Consider the following 19,091-nt stretch of genomic DNA (forward strand, 5'->3'; position numbering starts at 1 on the left):
ACCACCAGGGATTCTCCACCATCGCTCCAGTCCCTCGCGCACACACTTTCCCTACCTCAACCCCTTCCCAAACACCACTGGCACGCCTGAATCCACCTTGGAACAAGATAAACCGGTTTGGAATTCCGCCTCGATTAGGGATACACGAGGCGCGCTCGCCCCCCAAGTGGCCACGCCCACCGTTCTCCCGGCCCCGCCCCATTGGGGCGGGCCAGGGCCGGGCCGGAGTGGGCGGGTCCGTGGGTGGATGTGGGCGGGGCCTCGTCGCGATGGGCGGGGCTTCCGCGCCCGCTGCCGTCGCCCGTGGAGACACCGGGAGCGGCGGTGGGTGAGTACCGGGACACCGGGACAGAGGGGGTTCCCGCCGGGAATACCGAGCTCTGCCGCCGTGGACGGGCTGCGCGGAGCCGGCGGAGCAGCGGGAAGCGGCGGCCTGACCCCTTTTTTGCTGCTGGGCCTGGCGGGGCAGGCTGGGCCCGAGCGGTGCCTGAGTGTTTTTAAGGTTTTTTTGTTTGTTTGATTTTTATGTTCCCCCCCCCTTTTCCCTCTGTCCAGTGGGGAATTCCCGGTGGGAGGCAGCGCGCAGTTGTGCTGTAGTTCAACAAGTTGCTTGCGGTTCCGGAATGGGTCGAAATATGCTTAATTATGTAAAAACGAATCTGCTTAATTATGTAAAAATAGTACTAAAATAGGCGTTTTTCTCGAGGACGGCGTCGCACGGCCTTCCTGCCTCCTTCCCTCCATCCAGCCCTTCCCCATGGCACTGATGGATACCCAGAGCTGGCAGCTCCAACTGTACCAGAGCAGCCACAGCTTTCAGATAAATCCTTTAAATTTTACCAATTTTAGTATTCCCAGCCATCAGGTGATGAGTTTTCCTTGGAATCACAGAGCTCTGCTTGACGGAGGAAGTTTCCCACCTGTGGGGAGTTGTGGGATGAGTGTGGGAAGGAGGTTAATTAGTGGGAAGCGTCATTAGTCGAGGAGGTTTCGTGTTGATACTGAGATTACACACCCAGTTGCAGTAACAAGTTTACTGAGAATCAGGGAATTGCAGAATCTCCTCAGCTGGAAGGGACCCACACAGATCATTGAGTCCAGCTCCTGGAAATTTAGTAACTTTTAAATTGCAATACTTTGTTCCAAGCTTAAATTCTGTACTTTTTGGGGGGGAGGAAAGGGTTTTTTGAGTGGATATTGTGATTTTAGCCTGGCGCTTTTGGAAAGGCGGAGCCAGCAGGAATGGCTGAAGCTGTGTCAAGGGGGAATATCAGGAAAAGGTTCTTCCCCCACAGGGTGGTTGGGCACTGAACAGGCTCCCCAGGGCAGTGGTCACAGCATCAAGGCTGACAGAGCTCAAGGAGCATTTGGACAATGCTCTCAGGGAGAGGATGGGATCGTTGGGGTGTCCTGGGCAGGCCAGGGGTCGGACTGGATAGTCCTTGTGGGTCCCTTCCAACTCAATATATTCCATGATTTGATTAGTGTGGCACCTCAAATGGAATTCACAGCGATTTGCCAGGGGATTATCTGGTGTTTTTATTAGCTTAGAGGTCACAGCATCAGGGACATGTCACTTGTTTGTGTTTATCTGGGCTGTAAATTGGGTTAGAAATACATTTCTGTGAGTAAAGGATGAGTAGTGGACAGTGGGAGGATTTGATGTTTGATGGTACTCCAGTGCCACTAAATGAGATTGAGGGATTAGTATGAAGTTAATGACTTCTCAATCCCGTATTTCATCCCGGCGTGGGATGGACTGCTGGATATCTTTAATTGAGGACTAAAGCAACAATAAACTCCAGAGAGAGCAATGGATGAGGTCTGGTGCTGGGGATGAGCTTGTTTCCTAATCACTCAGCCAATGGATGATTTTTCCTTTAAAAACAAACCTCTCCTGTCATCCTGGAGGAGTTTCTTGGGCTCCCAGACAGCAGAGTCACTTCCACATCTCTCATCTCTTGGTGGTGTTAAATCCAAATATTGAATTGTGCTGTAGGTTTCAGATACTTCTCTTATTTAAAATATAATGTCTCTTTGGCCATATAGTAACTTTTTAAATGAGTACTAAAAGTTCTTGATTTCCTAGGCTCTGTTCCTCAAAAGACTTGGAATATTTGAGCCAGATTCACAACAAGTTCTCTGTAGCAAAGCCTGGGATGAATTATGGAATCCCAGAATGGTTTGGGTTGGAAGGGACCTTAAAGTTCATCCAGTCCCACCTCCTGCCATGAGCAGGGACACCTTCCACTGAACCAGGTTGCTCTAATCCCTGTCCAACCTGGCCTTGGACACTTCCAGGCATCCACATCCACAGCTTCTCTGGGCAACCTGTGCCAGGGCCTCACCACCCTCCCAGGGAAGGATTTCCTCCCAATATCCCATCCGACCCTGCCCTCTGGCAGTGGGAAGCCATTCCCACTTATCCTGGCACTATCTGCCCCTTTAAGAAGTCCTTGTCACTCCTTTCTATATGGCTCTGCTTTCCCTGCAAATGTTGCTGGAATGTTGAGTGGAAGATGCTGAACACAACGGCTCTGCATGGTGGGAATGTCCTTCCTCCCCAGACACAGCTTCCCAAATCCCAATTCATAACCCTCTGATAGAATCTGTTGCAAAAGCAAGTCCAAATTGCTCCAGAAATCCATGGTACAGCCCCATAAATCCTCCCCTCAGCCCTTTCCCTTTGTCCCCTTTGCCAGAGCAGAGATCATTGCAGGGAACAGAGGGAATACTTCCCAAGGGGTGTATAGTTAGCATGGGAAACACCACCACAGCCCTGGCCGAGGCTTAGAGGGGTATTCCAGGGAGGATTGTGTTGCTGCAACTTCATGTGTGCTTACACAAACCATGGGAGTGGGTGAAGGCTGCAGGTCTCGTGTCCTCGCACAGAAATACCCTTGTGCAGAGGTAGGAGTTGTAGTGACACTTGCATTAGCTGGGATGAAATGGGAAGCAAGTCCCCCCAGATCCTTAGGGTTGTTGTGGACTCGCCGTTTCTTGGGAAATGGAAGCTGCAGATGTTTGGTGACCCTCGGGATTTGCTCCACATTAATCACTGCTGGAATTGGGCAGCTCTTAGCTGAATTTTGCAATATTACACAACTGGCTCTCGGTTTTCTAAACCTCAGTGTTCATCACATGGTCAGTGCTGGGGGCTCTTCGGGATTGACATCAATTCTTGCTCCCAGGAATAACCTGGGGGGAAACTTGGAAGGGAAGGAGAAGAGAAAATACTGGTGAGAGAAGCAAAAAGTTTTCACTCCGTGTTTTACAGGAGTTGATGAAAAGTAGCAGAAAGAGCAGAGGCAGTGACAGAAGTCCTGTGGTGACTGGGTTATGGTAGAATTCTCCATGGTGTTTTATGGAGGTAGGTAGAAGCAGGAAGGTGAAGGGAGCAGTCAGGGTACCCAGGGGAGGTAGGGGCATGGTGAGGGTACATCCATTCCCTGGCACCTGTTGCTTGGAGAAGCTGTGGCTGCCCCATCCCTGGAAGTGTCCAAGGCCAGGTTGGTCAGGGCTTGGAGCAACTTGGGATAGTGGAGATGTCCCTGCCCATGGCATGGGATGGGACTGGATGGGCTTTAAGGTCCCTTCCAACCCAAACCAGTCTGAAATTCTGTGAAAACAGACCTGGGCTGCAGTGTACCCCAAATACAAGCTCCTTGGTTCCTGAGGCCCCAGCCAGCATGGGTGGATCAGAACTTTAGGATGTTCATGGACACCAGCAGCTGTCTATTTTTAGTTGTGTTCCTTTGAATATTTGGTAAAACAGGCAATGTGTTTATATTCAGCTTCCTGTGTCCGTATCAGTGTCTTGGCATGTGATAGAGTTACAGAGGGAGGAGGGAAAAGGAAAAAAGTGTGTTATGAGGATTATTTGTATTCCAGCCGCTGTCGACGGCAGGATGTGGCTGCTGGGATCATCTTGTTTAAACATTCAGCTCAACTCAAGCAGGAACCAGACTTGCTCCCCCTTTGTTTACAGCATTTTTTCCCCCATCCCTTCTCCTGTGTCTTTCCAAACCTTCTGTACAGGGACAGGTCACTTTTTGGTACTGTCTGGTTTGGGACATACACATGATCTGAACCTTTGTCCACTCTGACACATGCCATGAGCTCCGAGCCCTTGCTCACTGTGTGGGTACTGATCCTCCAACACCAGCTCTCCAAAGTGTTTGGAGGTGGAAAAGCCCATGTTTGTTCTGCTGGGAAGGGAGCAGCCTGCTTCCCCAGCTTGTTTCCCCAGTCCAGGCTGCTCTGGCAGCCCCCAATCCAATCCTGTTGATGCTCTGTGGAATCACCCCTTTGTTATCTGTAACCATTCCTTGAGCAGGGGCAGTGGGAGCACATGGGGGAGATTTTGCCTGATTTTCCTCTCTAAATGATGGCTTTCCTTGTGCCAAAGCTCCCTCAGAGCACAAAACCAGGAAGTTTTCTGGTGGTTTAAGCTGAGGAGAGCAAAATCCTCCCTCCTAGTTTTCGTCATTGTGATAAGGGGATGCCCTAGGACCCAGCACTGCCCTCGCTGCCTGAACCAGAGGTGATGAGGGATGTTCTCAGGAGGGACTGGTGGGTATCATAGGAAGGGAAAAATATGGGCTGAGAACCAGGAAAAACTGCTGTGCCTATGGAAGCTGCAGGTCTGGCTTGTGGAGCAGGAACTGCCGCAGGAAGGATTGGGAAGCTCTGCAAGGAGGACTTGATGATGACAGGGGGTGGCCCTAAGAGGAGAGGCCTTGTTCAGCAGAAACAGCTGAACATTCTGATTGTTTACACATTGAAGTTTTAATTTGAAGTTGATTGCAATGTCTCCAGCAGGCCTTTCCTGGGCTGTCAGTCCCTCACTGGATATGTTTAGATGTCTGTCCTCTGTTGTTGTTCGGGCTTCAGTTTGCTCAGTGACTGAGATATTTGATGTATCTGTGAGTATCTTCCCAGTTCATAGATGAAAAAAAGGTTCTTTTCTGTGTTATTAACCATATTGATGATTAGCCAGAGTATTTCCAGAAGAAGATTTCCTTTCTGTTTGTTAAAATCAAGCAGACACCAAAGGCATTTGTGCTAATTTTTGTGCTGCCATACTGCAGTGAAGTGCAAGAAATTCAGTTCCAGGGCAGGTTTGGATGAGATATCAGGGGTAAATTTCTTCCCTGGGAGGGTGGGGAGGCCCTGGCACAGGTTGCCCAGAGAAGCTGTGGCTGCCCCATCCCTGGAAGTGTCCAAGGCTAGGTTGGACGGGGCTTGGAGCAATGTGGGATAGTGGAAAGTGTCCTTACCCATGGCAGGGGGATTGAATGAGATGAATTTTGAGCTTCCTCTTAATCCGGTCTGGGATTCTGTGGTTGCTGTAAGTTTGAGCAGATCCCAAATTACATCTTCATCTCTGTTTGTAGCTTCAAGTCAGACTTTTTGGTCTAAGCTTCGAGCTGGGATAAGCAGAAAGTGTCACTGATGATTTTGGAAGATGGACCATCTTTTTCCTGGCTGACTGTGGTTTATGTTGCTGTAAACAACATAAGGTTTATGTTGCAGTAAACAACAAGGTATCCATCCTGCACAGCAGGGATGCTCCAGCTGGAGCTGCCTGCCAGGGCCCACGGAGCAGGAGGACTCAGGTTGATGCTGCCAGCCTTGGCTGGAGGGACTGGGAACTGTCCAGCCATGGAATTTTCTCATCTCTCTCCCACATGTCCTTCTCTGATTTATTCCTTCCCGAGCATGGCCTGACCTCTGAATGCAGGATTTTGGAGGGGTGCATTACGCCAGCCTCAAACTATGCCAGCAATGTTGAGTTTGTGGGTTTTTATGACTAGTTTGATTGGAGCTTTGATTAGGCAGGAATATGGAGTCTCCGGGGCTCTGAGGAGGGAAGTGACCCCGGGAGCCAGAGTTAGTTTTCAGATGCATTTAAAGCTGGAGTTGGACTGGATCCCTGAAGGTCTCTCCCAGCCCAAACCATTCCCTGTGATCTGTGATTGTTTTGACTGTGTTTTGATCTCCCTCAGGATGCACAAGTCAGTATTGAATTTTTTCTTATTTTTCCTTAACAATTTTCAGGGTGAGTGAGCAGAATGAGAACTTGCACAGATAAGCAAAGCAGCAGTTTTTCCATTAAACTTTGATTTTATGCAGCAGTCACACGTCTGTGAAGGAGTTTACGTGTGACATTTATTTTTGTTTCCTTGCTGGATGTGAACTGGACAAGCCTGGCACAGGGACAAGGACTGGCTGTGGCAAGACAGTCTCTCTTTTAACACAATTTATTTTCCTCCTCCATACAGTGACTTTAACAGCACCTATTAAAACTGTGATCCTGTTTCCAGCACAGGAAGTGGCATGTGATTATAAAGGGGACACTGTCTGTGCTGCCCGCCACCTCCCTGCCTTGCTAAGGACCATCCCTTGGGAACTTTTGGTGGTTTTCTTTCCTCCTCGTTTCCTGGGAATGAGGGAGCTGTGTTGCTGTGGCTTCTCTGAGCCCGTCGTAGCTCGTGGTGTGACTTGGGCAGGTGTGGAGTGGTGCCAGGGCTTGGTGCCAGAGCTCCACCAGTCCTTGGCAACTGATGGTTGCTTTCCCTCCCAAGAGTGTCCGTAGCAATCCTGGATCCTGCCATGCCCTGCTTAATGAGGTATCCATGCCCTGGCTCCTCTGCCAGCTCAGTAAATGCCCGGAGCCTCCAATCCGAGCTCCGCAGTGCAGGGACAGTGGGTGTATCTTCAGGGGCACAGAGGTGTGTGAATGTGCAGTAGGAATTCCAGGAAAGGGGAACAGAGAAATTGCCAGCCCATTTTGGATTATCAGTCACTGGATTTAGAACCTGCTGTGTATACTTGCACACCTGTGTGGGGATTGCAGTGAATGGGCTTCCAGCAGCAGCACAGCCAGGAGAGGATAATAAGGAAAGATAATTTTACTTGTAAACACAGTCCCTGCTCCAGTTCCCACAGAATTCCCATCACCTTATAGTTTTTATTACCTTCACAAACTGGGAGCTGAGAATGTTCATCTGGAGAAGAGAAGGCTCCAGGGACAACTTAGAGCCCCTTCCAGTGCCTAAAGGGGCTCCAAGAGAGCTGGAGAGGGACTTGGGACAAGGGCCTGGAGGGACAGGACAAGGGGATTGGCTTCCCACTGCCAGAGGTCAAGGTTGGATGGGATATTGGGAAGGAATTGTTGGCTGTGAGGGTGGTGAGGCCCTGGCACAGGTTTCCCAGGGAAGCTGTGGCTGCCCCCAGATCCCTGGAAGTGTCCAAGGCCAGTCTGGATGGGTTTGGAGCAACCTGGGATAGTGGAAGGTGTCCCTGCCCACGTCAGGGGGTGGAACTGGATGGACTTTAAAGGCCCCTTCCAACCCAAACCGTTCCATAATTCTCTTTCACCTGTAGCATCAAGGCAGCCAACTTGATCTGTGTTTGTGTTGTAGGTGGATGGTTTAAATAAATAACCCTTTGGATCTCTCAGATCTCTTCAGTTGCTGGTTTCTGGTTTTGGCAATGCCAAGTTGTGCTTGTCAGGTGCCCAATTCCACTGTCATTCATGGCCAACACTCCTAAAAAATTGCTGCCTTCATTGAATTGTTGTTGAATTATTATAGTTCAAAATTATAATTTTTTACAATAAAAACTTAGGAAGGTTGTTAAATATGGTGTGCTCTGGATTTGCCAGTCTTGCAACAGTGAACAGGATCTGGTAGCAGAACTTGTAGGTTTTTGGACTGTTATAATTCCAGGTTTTTTTCTGGGTGTGTAAAGGCCTCTATAGGGAACGTGGACTGTCAGATTTGTTTCTCCAGGGAATTAAGCCCAGCTGCTGGAATATCTCAGTGGAGGTTTACAGGTCAGAGAAGTCTCCAGGGGCAAAGTAATCCTGGAATGGTTTGGGCTGCAGGGGGCCTCAAAACTCATCCTGTTCCACCCCGTGCCGTGGGCTGGGACACTTTGCATTAGACCAGGTTGCTCCAAGCCTCATCCAACCTGGCCCTGAACTTTTCCAGGGATGGAGGCAGCCACAGGTTTTACGTGTTCTCAACACTGGCTACAGTGGTGCTTAACTAAACCTGCTCTGACTTTTACTTTGAGTAGTTAAACTCGTTTTAAAGGCAGTGGCTTTTCCAGTAGCTGCCTCTAGACTCACCTGCCCCAGGTCTGGGTGGGACCTGTCCCTCAGAGCGTGGGCTCCAGCAGGAGCCATGCCGGCAGCACCCAAATCTGTGTAAACTTGTTCCCTTCATTCCCATCTGGGAGGGGGCCGGAGGGAGTTGGGCGCCCGTGGCCGTGTCTTTGAGAAGGGAAGTAGGGAAACTGGCAATAAGAAAGGTCTGAGGTAGATTTTCCAGCCAGGCCAATCTCAAAATACTGTAGTTTTTGTGACTAGAATTAAACCACAAGTGCCAAACCCCCTTAGCTTTGGCTTTTTTGCACTATGAAGTCCTTATAATTTTTATTTTACTCTGTTTCAGGATCATTACATCGATAAAATCAGAGCAAGCCGGACAGGTAGCAAGTCTGCCTATGTAGGTGAGTTTCCAGTCCACTCTTGTTCCTTCCTTTCATGCAAAATATAAAGCAGCACAACAAGTCCCAGACTCCAGCGATTTAATTTTCTTCTAGAGCAAAACAAATAAAAAATACTTGGCAACTTTGTGGAGGAGAGCTACAAGGGCAACACCAGCTTGGTACTGGCAGTACTGGTTGCTCATACTATTCACCTTGGGTTTTTAACTGACTTGAATTTATGGGGTAAAAATACTTGCTTCTCCCATGGAAATTAGGCTTTTTCTTGTTTATTCCCCCAGTAAGGAAGGGGCAACATGCAAGTCTTCATCATTTCTGCCTCTGCTGTGTTACATGCATTTTGTTTGACCATATCATCATACAAATTCTTCCTATATTCACCCCATCCTGAAAAATAGGTGCTTTGATAAATTCTTGTAGCCAAGAAGCTGGCAAAATCCTTTGTACCCTTCCATTTCTCTGAGCTGAGCCCCACAGAGTTCTTCCCAGAGCATCTCCCGCCTGCGTCCTCGGCTTTATCTCTTGCAGACGAAGGAATTTGCTGAAGGTCACAGAACCTGAGGCCAAACTGCATCCCGTGACTTTCAGTCTGGAGCTTTAATCACAGACCAGTCCTGCTTTACATGCTGTAAGAGGAGATGATTTTGATACAGCTAAAAGTGTCTTTGCAAATGTCTCTTAGTAGTTTGTGTGTCTTTTCTGGTGGGATTTAGCTGGGGAGTGCCCTGTGGGGAAAAACAAGGACCTTCTGTGGATAAACTGCCCTGCGGTTCGTTGTCTTTTCCAATGGCTTCAGGCTGATGTCTTTAAAATAATATTGCTCAGATGTTTTTCAAAGGAACCTTGATCTAGAAGTCACTTTTCATGGCTTTCATGTGTACCAAAGATACAAAAAGTTAAGTCAGAAAAAAATGCAGAGGAAAATAAAAGCAGGTTTTTCCACTACTCATCTCCCAACATGTACATTGGGTTTGACAGAATCACATAATGAAGGCGGACTTTGAAAATCAAACAGAGCTGTAGCCCAGGTTTGATCAGCAGGATGGTACTGCAGTAACTTGTGGGATGGAGGTTATGAAGGAACACAACCTTAATTAAACACCTAGAATACCAAATCCAGTTGATCGTCTTGGGAGTTGTCTGTTTCCTTACATTTCACAGTATTTTATGTTTTTTAATGTGTTTCAAAAGGATTAATTAAGACACTGGCAGCATTGTTTGTAACTGAAAAAAAGATCTCCACTGTAAAATCTCTCAGTATTCCCAAGTGTAAATTCTCTGAAAAAGGAAACATCAGAAGGGGGTGTTCTGTGTTCTAAGGGGCTTTTATTCTCCATTTGCACTGATGGGCTGCTAACCTCTGTGTAAACCAGGTGTATCTGTGTCCAGACTTCCCATTGCTAACCCAGCCCTGAGTCCTGCACCTCTTCTGAGAGGAGCATGGAAGCAGAGTTTGTCCTTGCTGTAGCTTTTCTGCTGTAAAAATGGGTTTGAAATCTGGGGCCCCTGATCCCTTTGGCTGTGGTGCTGTGCACGGTGTGCATCCCAAAGCACTCACATCTTTCCCCAAGTCCTGCAGCTGCCACATGTTTTAGGTTCCCTGTGTCATAGTGTGGACTCTCCAGTACGTGAAGCAGTTAGTTTTGTCTGGGGAGGATCGTGTTTTCTTTTACCTAACCCATACTCTTTCTACTGTGTATAAAATATTTGTGCTGTGATTTTAACTCTTGCTTGATACCTATTTAAAAATCCAGTCCCTCTCACCTGCCAGGAACCAGGGAGCTACTCCTCACAGTTTGGTTTGTGGTAGGTGTGGAGTAGGAGCAGAAAGCTTCTCCTAGCCACAGATGATCCATCCCTGTGATGGGAGCAGCTCCTGCAGGCACCAGAGCCACGGCCTTGGCTGGGGCTGTGCTGAGGGAGGACAAGGGAGCAGGGGGCTGCTACCCCTGGAGCCAGTGGGGAAGTTATGGGTGATCCCTGCCACTGCTTTTCCTGGGAGGTTTGCACTGTGGGTGCTGTGTTCAGTCTGCAAAGTGCTCAAGTGGTTCCAGGTCCTCCTGGGAAACTCTGGTGTATCCCACCACCTTGTCCGTCCATCGTGTGGGGTATAAGGATCATGGAATCACAGAATGGTTTGGGTTGGGAGGGACCTTAAAGCCCATCTGATTCTACTCTCTGCCATGGGCAGGGACACCTGCCACTATCCCAGCTTGCTCCAAGCCCCATCCAACCTGGCCTTGGACACTTCCAGGCATGGAGTTTCCTACAAAGAGAAATGACCCAAAAGCATCTCTAATTCCTCTTTCATTTTACCACTCAGTTCTATTTTCCTGCAGAGGGCAGGATTCTGGTGTTTTCCAGCTGCCCAGGTTTATTTTCCATTCTCCTTGGTAGTGTGGCAAATGATTCCAGCACCGGTGTTTCCACTGGGTGTCAGCACGGCCCCATGCAGGGATTGGGCCAGCAGAGCCCTGCCAGCCCTGGACTTTCCCTTTGGCTGCACCCACCACTGGAAAAACGAGGTTGGCTGCATTTCCAGAGCAGGGTTTTCGAGGATGGGCTCACCCTGCGCAGGCGCCAAGGCTGAGTGAGCCGGGAAGGGGCTGTTTCGCTGGAAATGCTCTTTCCTTCTCGGAGCAGAGCAACCGGTTGGAGCAGGAGGAGTGTGGAACGTGCCTGGCTCGTTCCTGTGCTCTCTAATTAGGGTTACAGCTGGGACAGTGGGTCCCTGGTTCTGGCAGAGCAGCGTGAAGAGCTTTTGTAGTATTTATGGTGTTTACATGGAAGGTGTGGGTGTGATAAGGAGCGTTCTCAGAGAGTGGCTGGGGGGACACACGTGCAGGGTCGGTGGGTGACAGGTCAGGGCTGCTCACCCTGCTGCCTCCATGCCAACCCTTCCACTTCTTTTCCACACTTACTGCACATCTGGACTTCCCAAGTCCTTTGCAAAACCCTTGGGCCTGCTGCCTGTCCTGCCAGGCCGAGGTACCTCCTTCAGCTCCTGACTCTGTCCATGTTGGGTGGGAAGCAGCACACCCTGAGGGTTTGGGTTTCAGGTGGGTAGAGGCATCCCTAGATACTTCTCCCTCTCACCTACTGCTACCATCAGGGACCCTGTGCCTCTCCCACCCTCCCTGTGGGTCACCTTGTGCCAGGTGCCACTGTGTTCCGGGGTGTGCAGGATCTGGGAGGGGACATGTCAGCACTTGCTGGGATGCCAAATGCTCTGCGGCACATGTTGGCAGAAGGCAGTACCAGGCACACTGAGATTCCTCTGACACATTCTTCCATTGGGGACCTAAATATTTAAAAATCAAGGCCAGAAAGTATCACAAATACAGATTATTTTGATGCTTGTGTGCAGCTCTTTCATCCGTTGCTGTACCTGGTTGTGCTCTGATGTGCCCTCAGAATGGATTGGTTTATTTCTGCACCTGCCTTTAATGTCAGCATTGGCCTCTTGGCTTGGACTGGGAGAGTTTTTGGGTTCTGCAAGTTGTAACAAACCTGCTCCCAAGCACCCTGTAGTAAAACCAACCTCCACCATTCAAGTCCCAACCAGCCTCCAGCCCTCCTGCTCCCACACAAGCTCCTGGGAAAGTGGCACGTGCAGGAACCAACTAAAACTTTACCTCATGTCCTGCCCCTGCACATGGGAGAGGTGCTGGAGAGGGGCTCTGGCGTCAGCCCCTCCTTATGGCACCCCTCCAGGGGCCATCGTGGCTCTTCTTCCCTGCTCTCCATGAGGACTGGCCTTGTCTGGTGCCTCTTCATGCTGTTTGCAGCCCCTCTTCCTCCTTCCAACCACCTTCCTGCCCAACAAATCTCTGCATTTTCAGAAGCAAAATTGACTTCAAAACTTCTGGCTTTTTATTCCTGAGAGCTCTGGGGAGTGTGAGCCAATAAGAAGAGGCAGCTGGACTTGGGGTTCCATGGTGTTTTATTCCCAGATTGTTTGCAAGGTCCCAGCTGAAGGCAGAGTGGGGAAGGGATGTGAGGGAGGATGGTGTGGGGTTAAAATGGTTTTCAGGCAGGGCTGTGAGGCATCAAGCAGAGCCTGTACTAGTGGTGGTGATACACAAATCAGATACAGCTTAAAATCCTTCCAGCAAAGACCAGGGAGGTTGCAGGACTGGGAACAGTTTCACTTGTAAGCCAGCAGAGTTCTTTGTGGAATCGCTGAAACCCTAAACACAATGTCCTGAGATACCATGTCATGGTGGGTTTGCAGCAGAAATGCCAACTAGCACCTCTGAGCAGCTCCTTAGGAAGTGTTTGCTTCCCTGTGTTGGGAATAGAGCAGCAGCCATGCCTGGCATGAGCTTCCCCCCCAGCTCAGGGCAGGGAATGAGCTGGAGCAGCAGTTCTGGACTTGTCCGACTGCTTTTTTCCTTCTTTTTTTCCCCTGTTCCTGTGTTTTTAGGAAAAGCAGAACAATTTCCATGGTGGTACTTGCTTCTGGTTTATCCAACAGGCTCAAGTGGGCAGCATCATCCAAACATTCCATGTGGGAGCAGCAGCAGTGGTGACTCCCTGGGGTGCTCCCTCCCTGTCCCATGGGCAAGGCACCCGAACCAAGGGTGAGGAGGGATCACAGTGGGGTCAGGGAGTCATCCTGAAGGCTCATGTCCTTCCAAACGAGGATTTGGAACACCTCGTGTCCTTCTTTTCCTGCTGTTTCCTTGCTGAATTTGGAGCCTGCCCAGCCCAGAGGCATTTCCACCTCACTGCCCTGTGTCCTCCACAAGCAGGACTGTGGCTCTGAAAATGGAGAGAGGCCTTTGAAATCTGCATTTACAGATTAGCTGTAACTTTAGATCCATGCTACCCCCAGCTGTGGGCTGACACTTTGGAAAACCGGAGGCTGGAAAACCAGCAGCTGATGGAGTACCTTGTACGTGCTGTAGTTGTCAGTTTATGTTTTGTCCAATCCACTCTGTGGGTTTACAGTTTTGAGTTATTCACCTTAAAAGCTGTTTTATTTCAAGAGAAACAGTAACAAGACACCTTTTCACCCTTTTGAGCCTTTGGCGCTCCAGTATGGGCTGACTTTACATAACTGGAGCAAACTGGGAGCTGTTTGCCAGGCAGAGCTGCTGGGAGATTCTCGGCCATGCTTTATCAGTGGTGATTTAATTACCTGTCACTCTGCAGGGGCTGTGTAAGTCCTGGATCTAAAAGAGTTAAAAAGATAGATTGAGGTTTAATAATCCCATTGGAGCTAAAGTTCAAAGCCCAGACAAGGTGGATTTGGGGACCTGCTGCATGGTCATCTCATTACCTAAAGCCTGTGGAAAGAAACAGGACAAGGCCTGGAAAAACAGGGGTTTTCTAGGGAAGAGGGGCAGCTCCACCCATTTGCAGGTATTTCAAGGAAGGAAAAAGTGCAGGTGTGTGGCCTGCAGGAATTACACTGGAGGATTCGTGTGTTTTTCCCTTTCACTGGCAAAGTGCAGTTGGTGAGCATCCACCTCATCTGAACAAACACTGGTCTCAGTTTTCCATGGATAAATTAGGAAGAAATTCTTCCCTGTGGGACTGGTGAGGCCCTGGCACAGGTTGCCCAGAGAAGCTGTGGCTGCCCCATCCCTGGAGGTGTCCAAGGCTGGGTTGGGCGGGGCTTGGAGCAACCTGGGATAGTAGAAGGTATCCCTGCCCATGGCAGGGGGTGATGGCCAGAGAAGCTGTTGGGTGGACTGATTCTTTTGTCTCATTTTAGTTTGTGAGTCAGAGACAAGTGAGAATTGCAGCCATGCCCACAGCTGCTCTGGGGTTTAGGAATCTCTGTCACCACCAACCTTGGATCCAGCAAACCTTCGTTCAGCTTTGTCACCATAAAATCATGGAATGGTTTGGGTTGGAAGGGACCTTAAAGCCCATCCAGTTCCACCTCTGCCATGGGCAGGGACACCTTCCACTATCCCAGGTTGCTCCAAGCCTTGTCCAACCTGGCCTTGAGCACCAGCTGTGTTTTGTCTTAGGTGGTGAGTGGAAAAACTTATTGGAAATTTATTTTGGTCCATTTAACACAGAATGAATAGTCATGACTGTGAGTGCTGGAACAGGAGAAATCCTGATGGGAAAGTGTTGGAATGAGTCAGGCTCTTGGGATATCTTTGCTTTTGGCTCAGCCTGCTGAGCATGAGGATTCGCTTCCTAGAAATCGGAGCGGTGCCCTCTCCGACCGCACGGTCATTTCTTTAGAGAGTGACTTCATTCTCTTGGGAGACTTCCCTACCTCAGAAAACCTTGCCCACGGCTCCAAGGGCACAAACACCCGAGTTCTGCAGAGCTGTGGACACCACCAATTTAAATCTGAGGAGTTTTCTGAAGTCCAGTGCATCCTGGGAGAAATCCGGTGGCTCCAGGAGGCCACAGCAGCTCGGATCAGTTGCCAGGAACTCAGAGGGAAAACAGTATTATTGGGTGCTGACCTAGTTGTTTGTAAATCTCTCTGTAGAAGAGATTTAGTGATCTTAGGAGGAGTATTAAGGCTTGTGTTTGTTTGAAGATGGGGAAATGCAGCAATTTAATTTTCAAATGTTATGGTTTGGGTTGCATTTTCTCTTTTTTTTTAAAACATCTAATTTATTAACAAAGCTAACCAGCTGGGAAAATAAGCACTGGAACTTTCCTAAGGAGGTCATCCATGGAGATTGGAAAGGGATCCAGAGATTCAAACCTCTCCAGTTGAAAAAAGGGGTTTGAGGCTGGGGAAGGGAACACTGGTCTTGCTCCAGTAAAACAAGAGGAGAATGGTTTATCTTTTAATTTTGCAATAATTTTTTAAACCTTATGTCTGTTTTTTTTATAAAAGTACTAAAATGGCAGGAATTAGAAAATCCTGAGCTATCTCCTCAGAGATGCATGCATTACTTGATAAAAATTAATTGCTTTGGGTTGGGTTTTTCACACCACAGTTTTTCAATATAGTAAGTGAAAACTGCAGGGACTAAATTAGCCCAGTGCTAAATGTCCAAGGCCAAGCTGGACAGGGCTTGGAGCAACCTGGTCTAGTGGAAGGTGTCCCTGCCCATGGGAGGGGGTGGAACTGGATGAGCTTTAAGGTCCCTCCCAACCCAAAGTAGTTGGGATCCTGTGATTCCACGAGTCCTGTGTCCTGGGCTAAGCCCGTGCCATAGCGGGAACGCTCCAGAGGAAAAATTCTGTTGGCTTTTTGAATTTTGCATGAATTCCCTCCCACGGGTGGTGAGCAGTGAATCCTGTGTGACTCACTCCATAGGTGACCTCTCTGGAGCACAACCTGAGGGATATTTTTGGGCTGTGAGGTGTTTGTGGGGAGCTGGGGCAGCACAGGACTGACACAGACCAGGGGTCAGGTTGTTACAGAGGCGGAACATCCATGGATCCACATGGATCTGCAGGAGCATGTTCTTAATATTTGCTTTAGGAAATAAGTTTTTATTGATACCAAACGTCAGGTGTGAATGTCCCTCCTACCTGAGCCTGAGCAGGTGGTGTTACCTGTCACTTAGCAATTCCTCTGCCCAAAGCTTTTCCAAGAATTTTTCCCCCAAAATGGGGACTCAGAGCAGGATAATGCTGTTCCCAGCTAGCTGGGCGGGCATGGGCACTGCCTGGAAAACACCCCTGCTCCCCAGGCTGAGGTGAGAGAAACCTGAATCCTGCAGGAACCGCTGTGGGCAGCGCTTGGAAAGGTCACACAGAGTCATGTTGGACTCAGGTCACTGTATTGCCATAAATGATTCAAGCACAGCCCCATGGAGCCAATTTTCCTTGTGGACCTGTGGAAGACAAGCGGCAGGGTTTGTGCAGAGTCCTCTAGAGACTGTGACACAGGACAGTGACACGGGCAGGGCTGGTCCAAACAGGCTCTTTGGGTACCTGGAGACCTGAATAACTTGGAATCACCAGCTGGTTTGGGTTGGGAGGGACCTTAAAGCTCCTCTTGTTTACCCCCTGCTGTGGGCAGGGACACCTTCCACTAGACCAGGTTGCTCCAAGCCCTGTCCAGCCTGGCCTTGGACATTTAGCACTGGGCTAATTTAGCATTAAGCTCTTGGCTGCTGCGATGCCTGTAGGGATATCCTTGGGAATGCATTGCTGCACAGTCCTCAGTCCCTCCATGGGCTGCAGGTGGGTGTCTGCTCCACCATGAGCCTCTATGAAACAGTCAGGGATGCTGAGATCAGCCTGTGCCATGAATATTATTTCTTCACAGAAATGGCTGTCTGGCCCTGGCACAGCTGCCCAGGGCAGTGGTGGTGTCCCCATCCCTGGAGGGATTTAAAAGCTGTATGGATGTGACACATGGGGACATGGGTCAGTGGTAGCCTTGGCAGTGCTGGAGGACAGTTGAACTCGATGATCTGAGAGGGCTTTTCCAACCTAAATGATTCCATGGTTCTGTCCTGGCTCACTCCTTGCTCTTTGGTGGGCTCAGGAGCAAGTCTCCTTCCATGTGCTCAGGGAAGCACATGGATCCTGGTCACACTGGGCTCTCCTGGAAGCCCATGGGGAGCTGCAAATGGGAATCAAGCTGCCAAAGCTGTGCTAGAATTTTTGCCAGACCAGCCATGGCTCTGCCCATCTTCCTCACTGCCACTGGCTCCGCCAAGGGGCAAAAACCTGCACAGAAGCTCCATGCTTTTTTTTGGAGGATGTTTTACTTCCAGAGCTGTTTCGCAACTGCCTGTTCCTGTTGGGTGTCTTAATAACAAAAAAAAAAAAAATGCCCTTTTTGCAGTGTGTCGTGGATGCCTCTGTGTAAAAGCTGTTTAAGGTGCTGTGCCACCTTCTGGAAAAATAACCCACTGTCTTTTCAAACAGAACTTCCCTGCTCCACTGAAAATGTCTGGCAAAACAGCCACCACGACCAACAACATTGCTCAGGCCCGAAGGACTGTGCAGCAGCTCAGGATAGAAGCCTCAATAGAGAGGATAAAGGTGACAGCACATCCTTCCTCACCCCTCCTTTCTTTCCTTGTTTTTTTCCCCTTCCAGCTGTAGGACAACATAACAGAGTGTGTGTGTGTCTGTGCACCCACAGCTCAGTGATTTTTTCCCCATCTCAAAATGTGACATCAACATTTCAGCTCAGCAAATGTAAATAAATCCAGTTCTTGCGGCCCAATATCCCATCTAACCCTGCCCTCTGGCAGCAGGAACCTTCTCCCCCGTTTTCTTCCCTGTCACTGCAGGATAGATGAGAAATTCCTCCTTACAACCCACTGTATTATTTTGAACCCCCTTCTGTTTATTCCCAGTTTTCTGTGGAGAAGCCAGGTGGAACCTTTACCTGGTGTCACAAATGAATCCCAAAGAGCAGCAGGGTCCATCCTTTCCTCCTCCCTGAGGATGAAGCAAGGAGACAGAATGTGTCTGTCTCCAAGTACCTCTCCCATCCCTGATAGGGACTCTGTACCCATCACAGCTCTCAGCACCTTTGATCCTGTTCCCATGGGAAACCCTGTTCTCTGTTTATTTTTCCCTGTCTCCTGCAGGTGTCCAAAGCCTCGGCAGACCTGATGCTGTACTGTGAGGAACACGCCAAGAAGGACCCGTTGCTCATGGGCATTCCTGCTTCTGAGAACCCTTTCAAGGACAAGAAAACCTGCATTTTGTTATAGGAGAGGGGCAGCTCCTCCCCAGCCCACCTAGGCAAGGCCAAGCACCAACACTCTGTAAGGTCCCAGCCGTTCCCTGGCTCGGAGCGGCTGCTCTTTTACCATGTGTCTAAGTCCTTAAGCTTTCCAAAGCATTCCTTCTGATCCTTATCTTTATTAGGAAGCTGAATTCATGTCTTTCCTGGACAAGGGAATGGGAGCAGCACTGGGGTCTCTGCACAGGGGGGTCCTGGTTGCATTTGCCAAGTCAAACAAGACCAAAGTTGCCTGAGCTTTGCTGATAAAGCAGAGGCCAAGTCGTAGAGACCTGATGAAACATCACTGGGTTTACATTTTTTTAAATGATTAATTTTTTTTTGGGGGGGAGGGGGGGTGTGCCTGTGCTGGCAGCACCAGTTCGTGCACAGGTATGCTTAAAGTGCATTTTCTAGCAAAAAAACTACCTTGCAAAATTATTGTAGCAGCTGCTGAGGAGCTCCAGGGAGCTGTGCCACAGCCTTCCTCCTGCTGGCCTCTCTTCCCAGTGGAGAGTTGAGAATCAGAGACCTGCAGATTGCTTTTTCTGCTTTTTAAGAGTTGAAAAAGCAGAATTTTCAGCTTGGATTCTGCTGCTCTGCATTTGCCTCTCTAATTTAAAATCCCTGTTAGTATAAAAACCATCCTGTCAAAAGAATGGAAGTCTGGAACTGCCCTGGCAGGAAAGAACGCTGCCCTCACTCGCAATCCCTGTCACATTCTGTGCAGGGAGTCAGAATTTGACTCTTTTTTAAAAAAAAATTCATTTTTAAAGGGGAAAAATGCCAAATTATATTCAGCTTGTGGTTCTGCATTTATAAATGGAGGGCCTTTTCATCAAGTATATATTTTATATATACACATAATAAAAAAGTCTTTCTTCGTGTGCCTGTGTATGTATATATACATAAACTTTGTACTTATGCAAATATTGCATATTAACAGCAA

At 49.0% G+C, this 19,091-nt stretch overlaps 1 protein-coding gene across 2 annotated transcripts; it reads left to right on the top strand.

Moving 5' to 3' along the window:
* The first annotated feature begins 243 nt into the window (after positions 1-243).
* GNG12 (G protein subunit gamma 12) lies at positions 244-19,030 on the top strand. 2 transcript variants are annotated; one of them, XM_064664906.1, is made up of 4 exons: positions 244-328; positions 8,463-8,520; positions 17,332-17,448; positions 18,006-19,030. In XM_064664906.1, exons 3-4 carry the CDS (start codon positions 17,353-17,355, stop codon positions 18,129-18,131), a joined length of 222 nt encoding a protein of 73 aa, XP_064520976.1. In that variant the 5' UTR covers positions 244-328; positions 8,463-8,520; positions 17,332-17,352; the 3' UTR covers positions 18,132-19,030. The 2 variants fall into 2 exon arrangements, with proteins under 2 accessions (XP_064520976.1, XP_064520975.1); XM_064664905.1 differs by lacking the exon at positions 8,463-8,520 and having other exon boundaries at positions 257-328.
* Positions 19,031-19,091: the final 61 nt, after the last annotated feature.

This window comes from Pseudopipra pipra, chromosome 9 (assembly GCF_036250125.1).
Source record: "Pseudopipra pipra isolate bDixPip1 chromosome 9, bDixPip1.hap1, whole genome shotgun sequence".
NCBI lineage: Eukaryota > Metazoa > Chordata > Aves > Passeriformes > Pipridae > Pseudopipra > Pseudopipra pipra.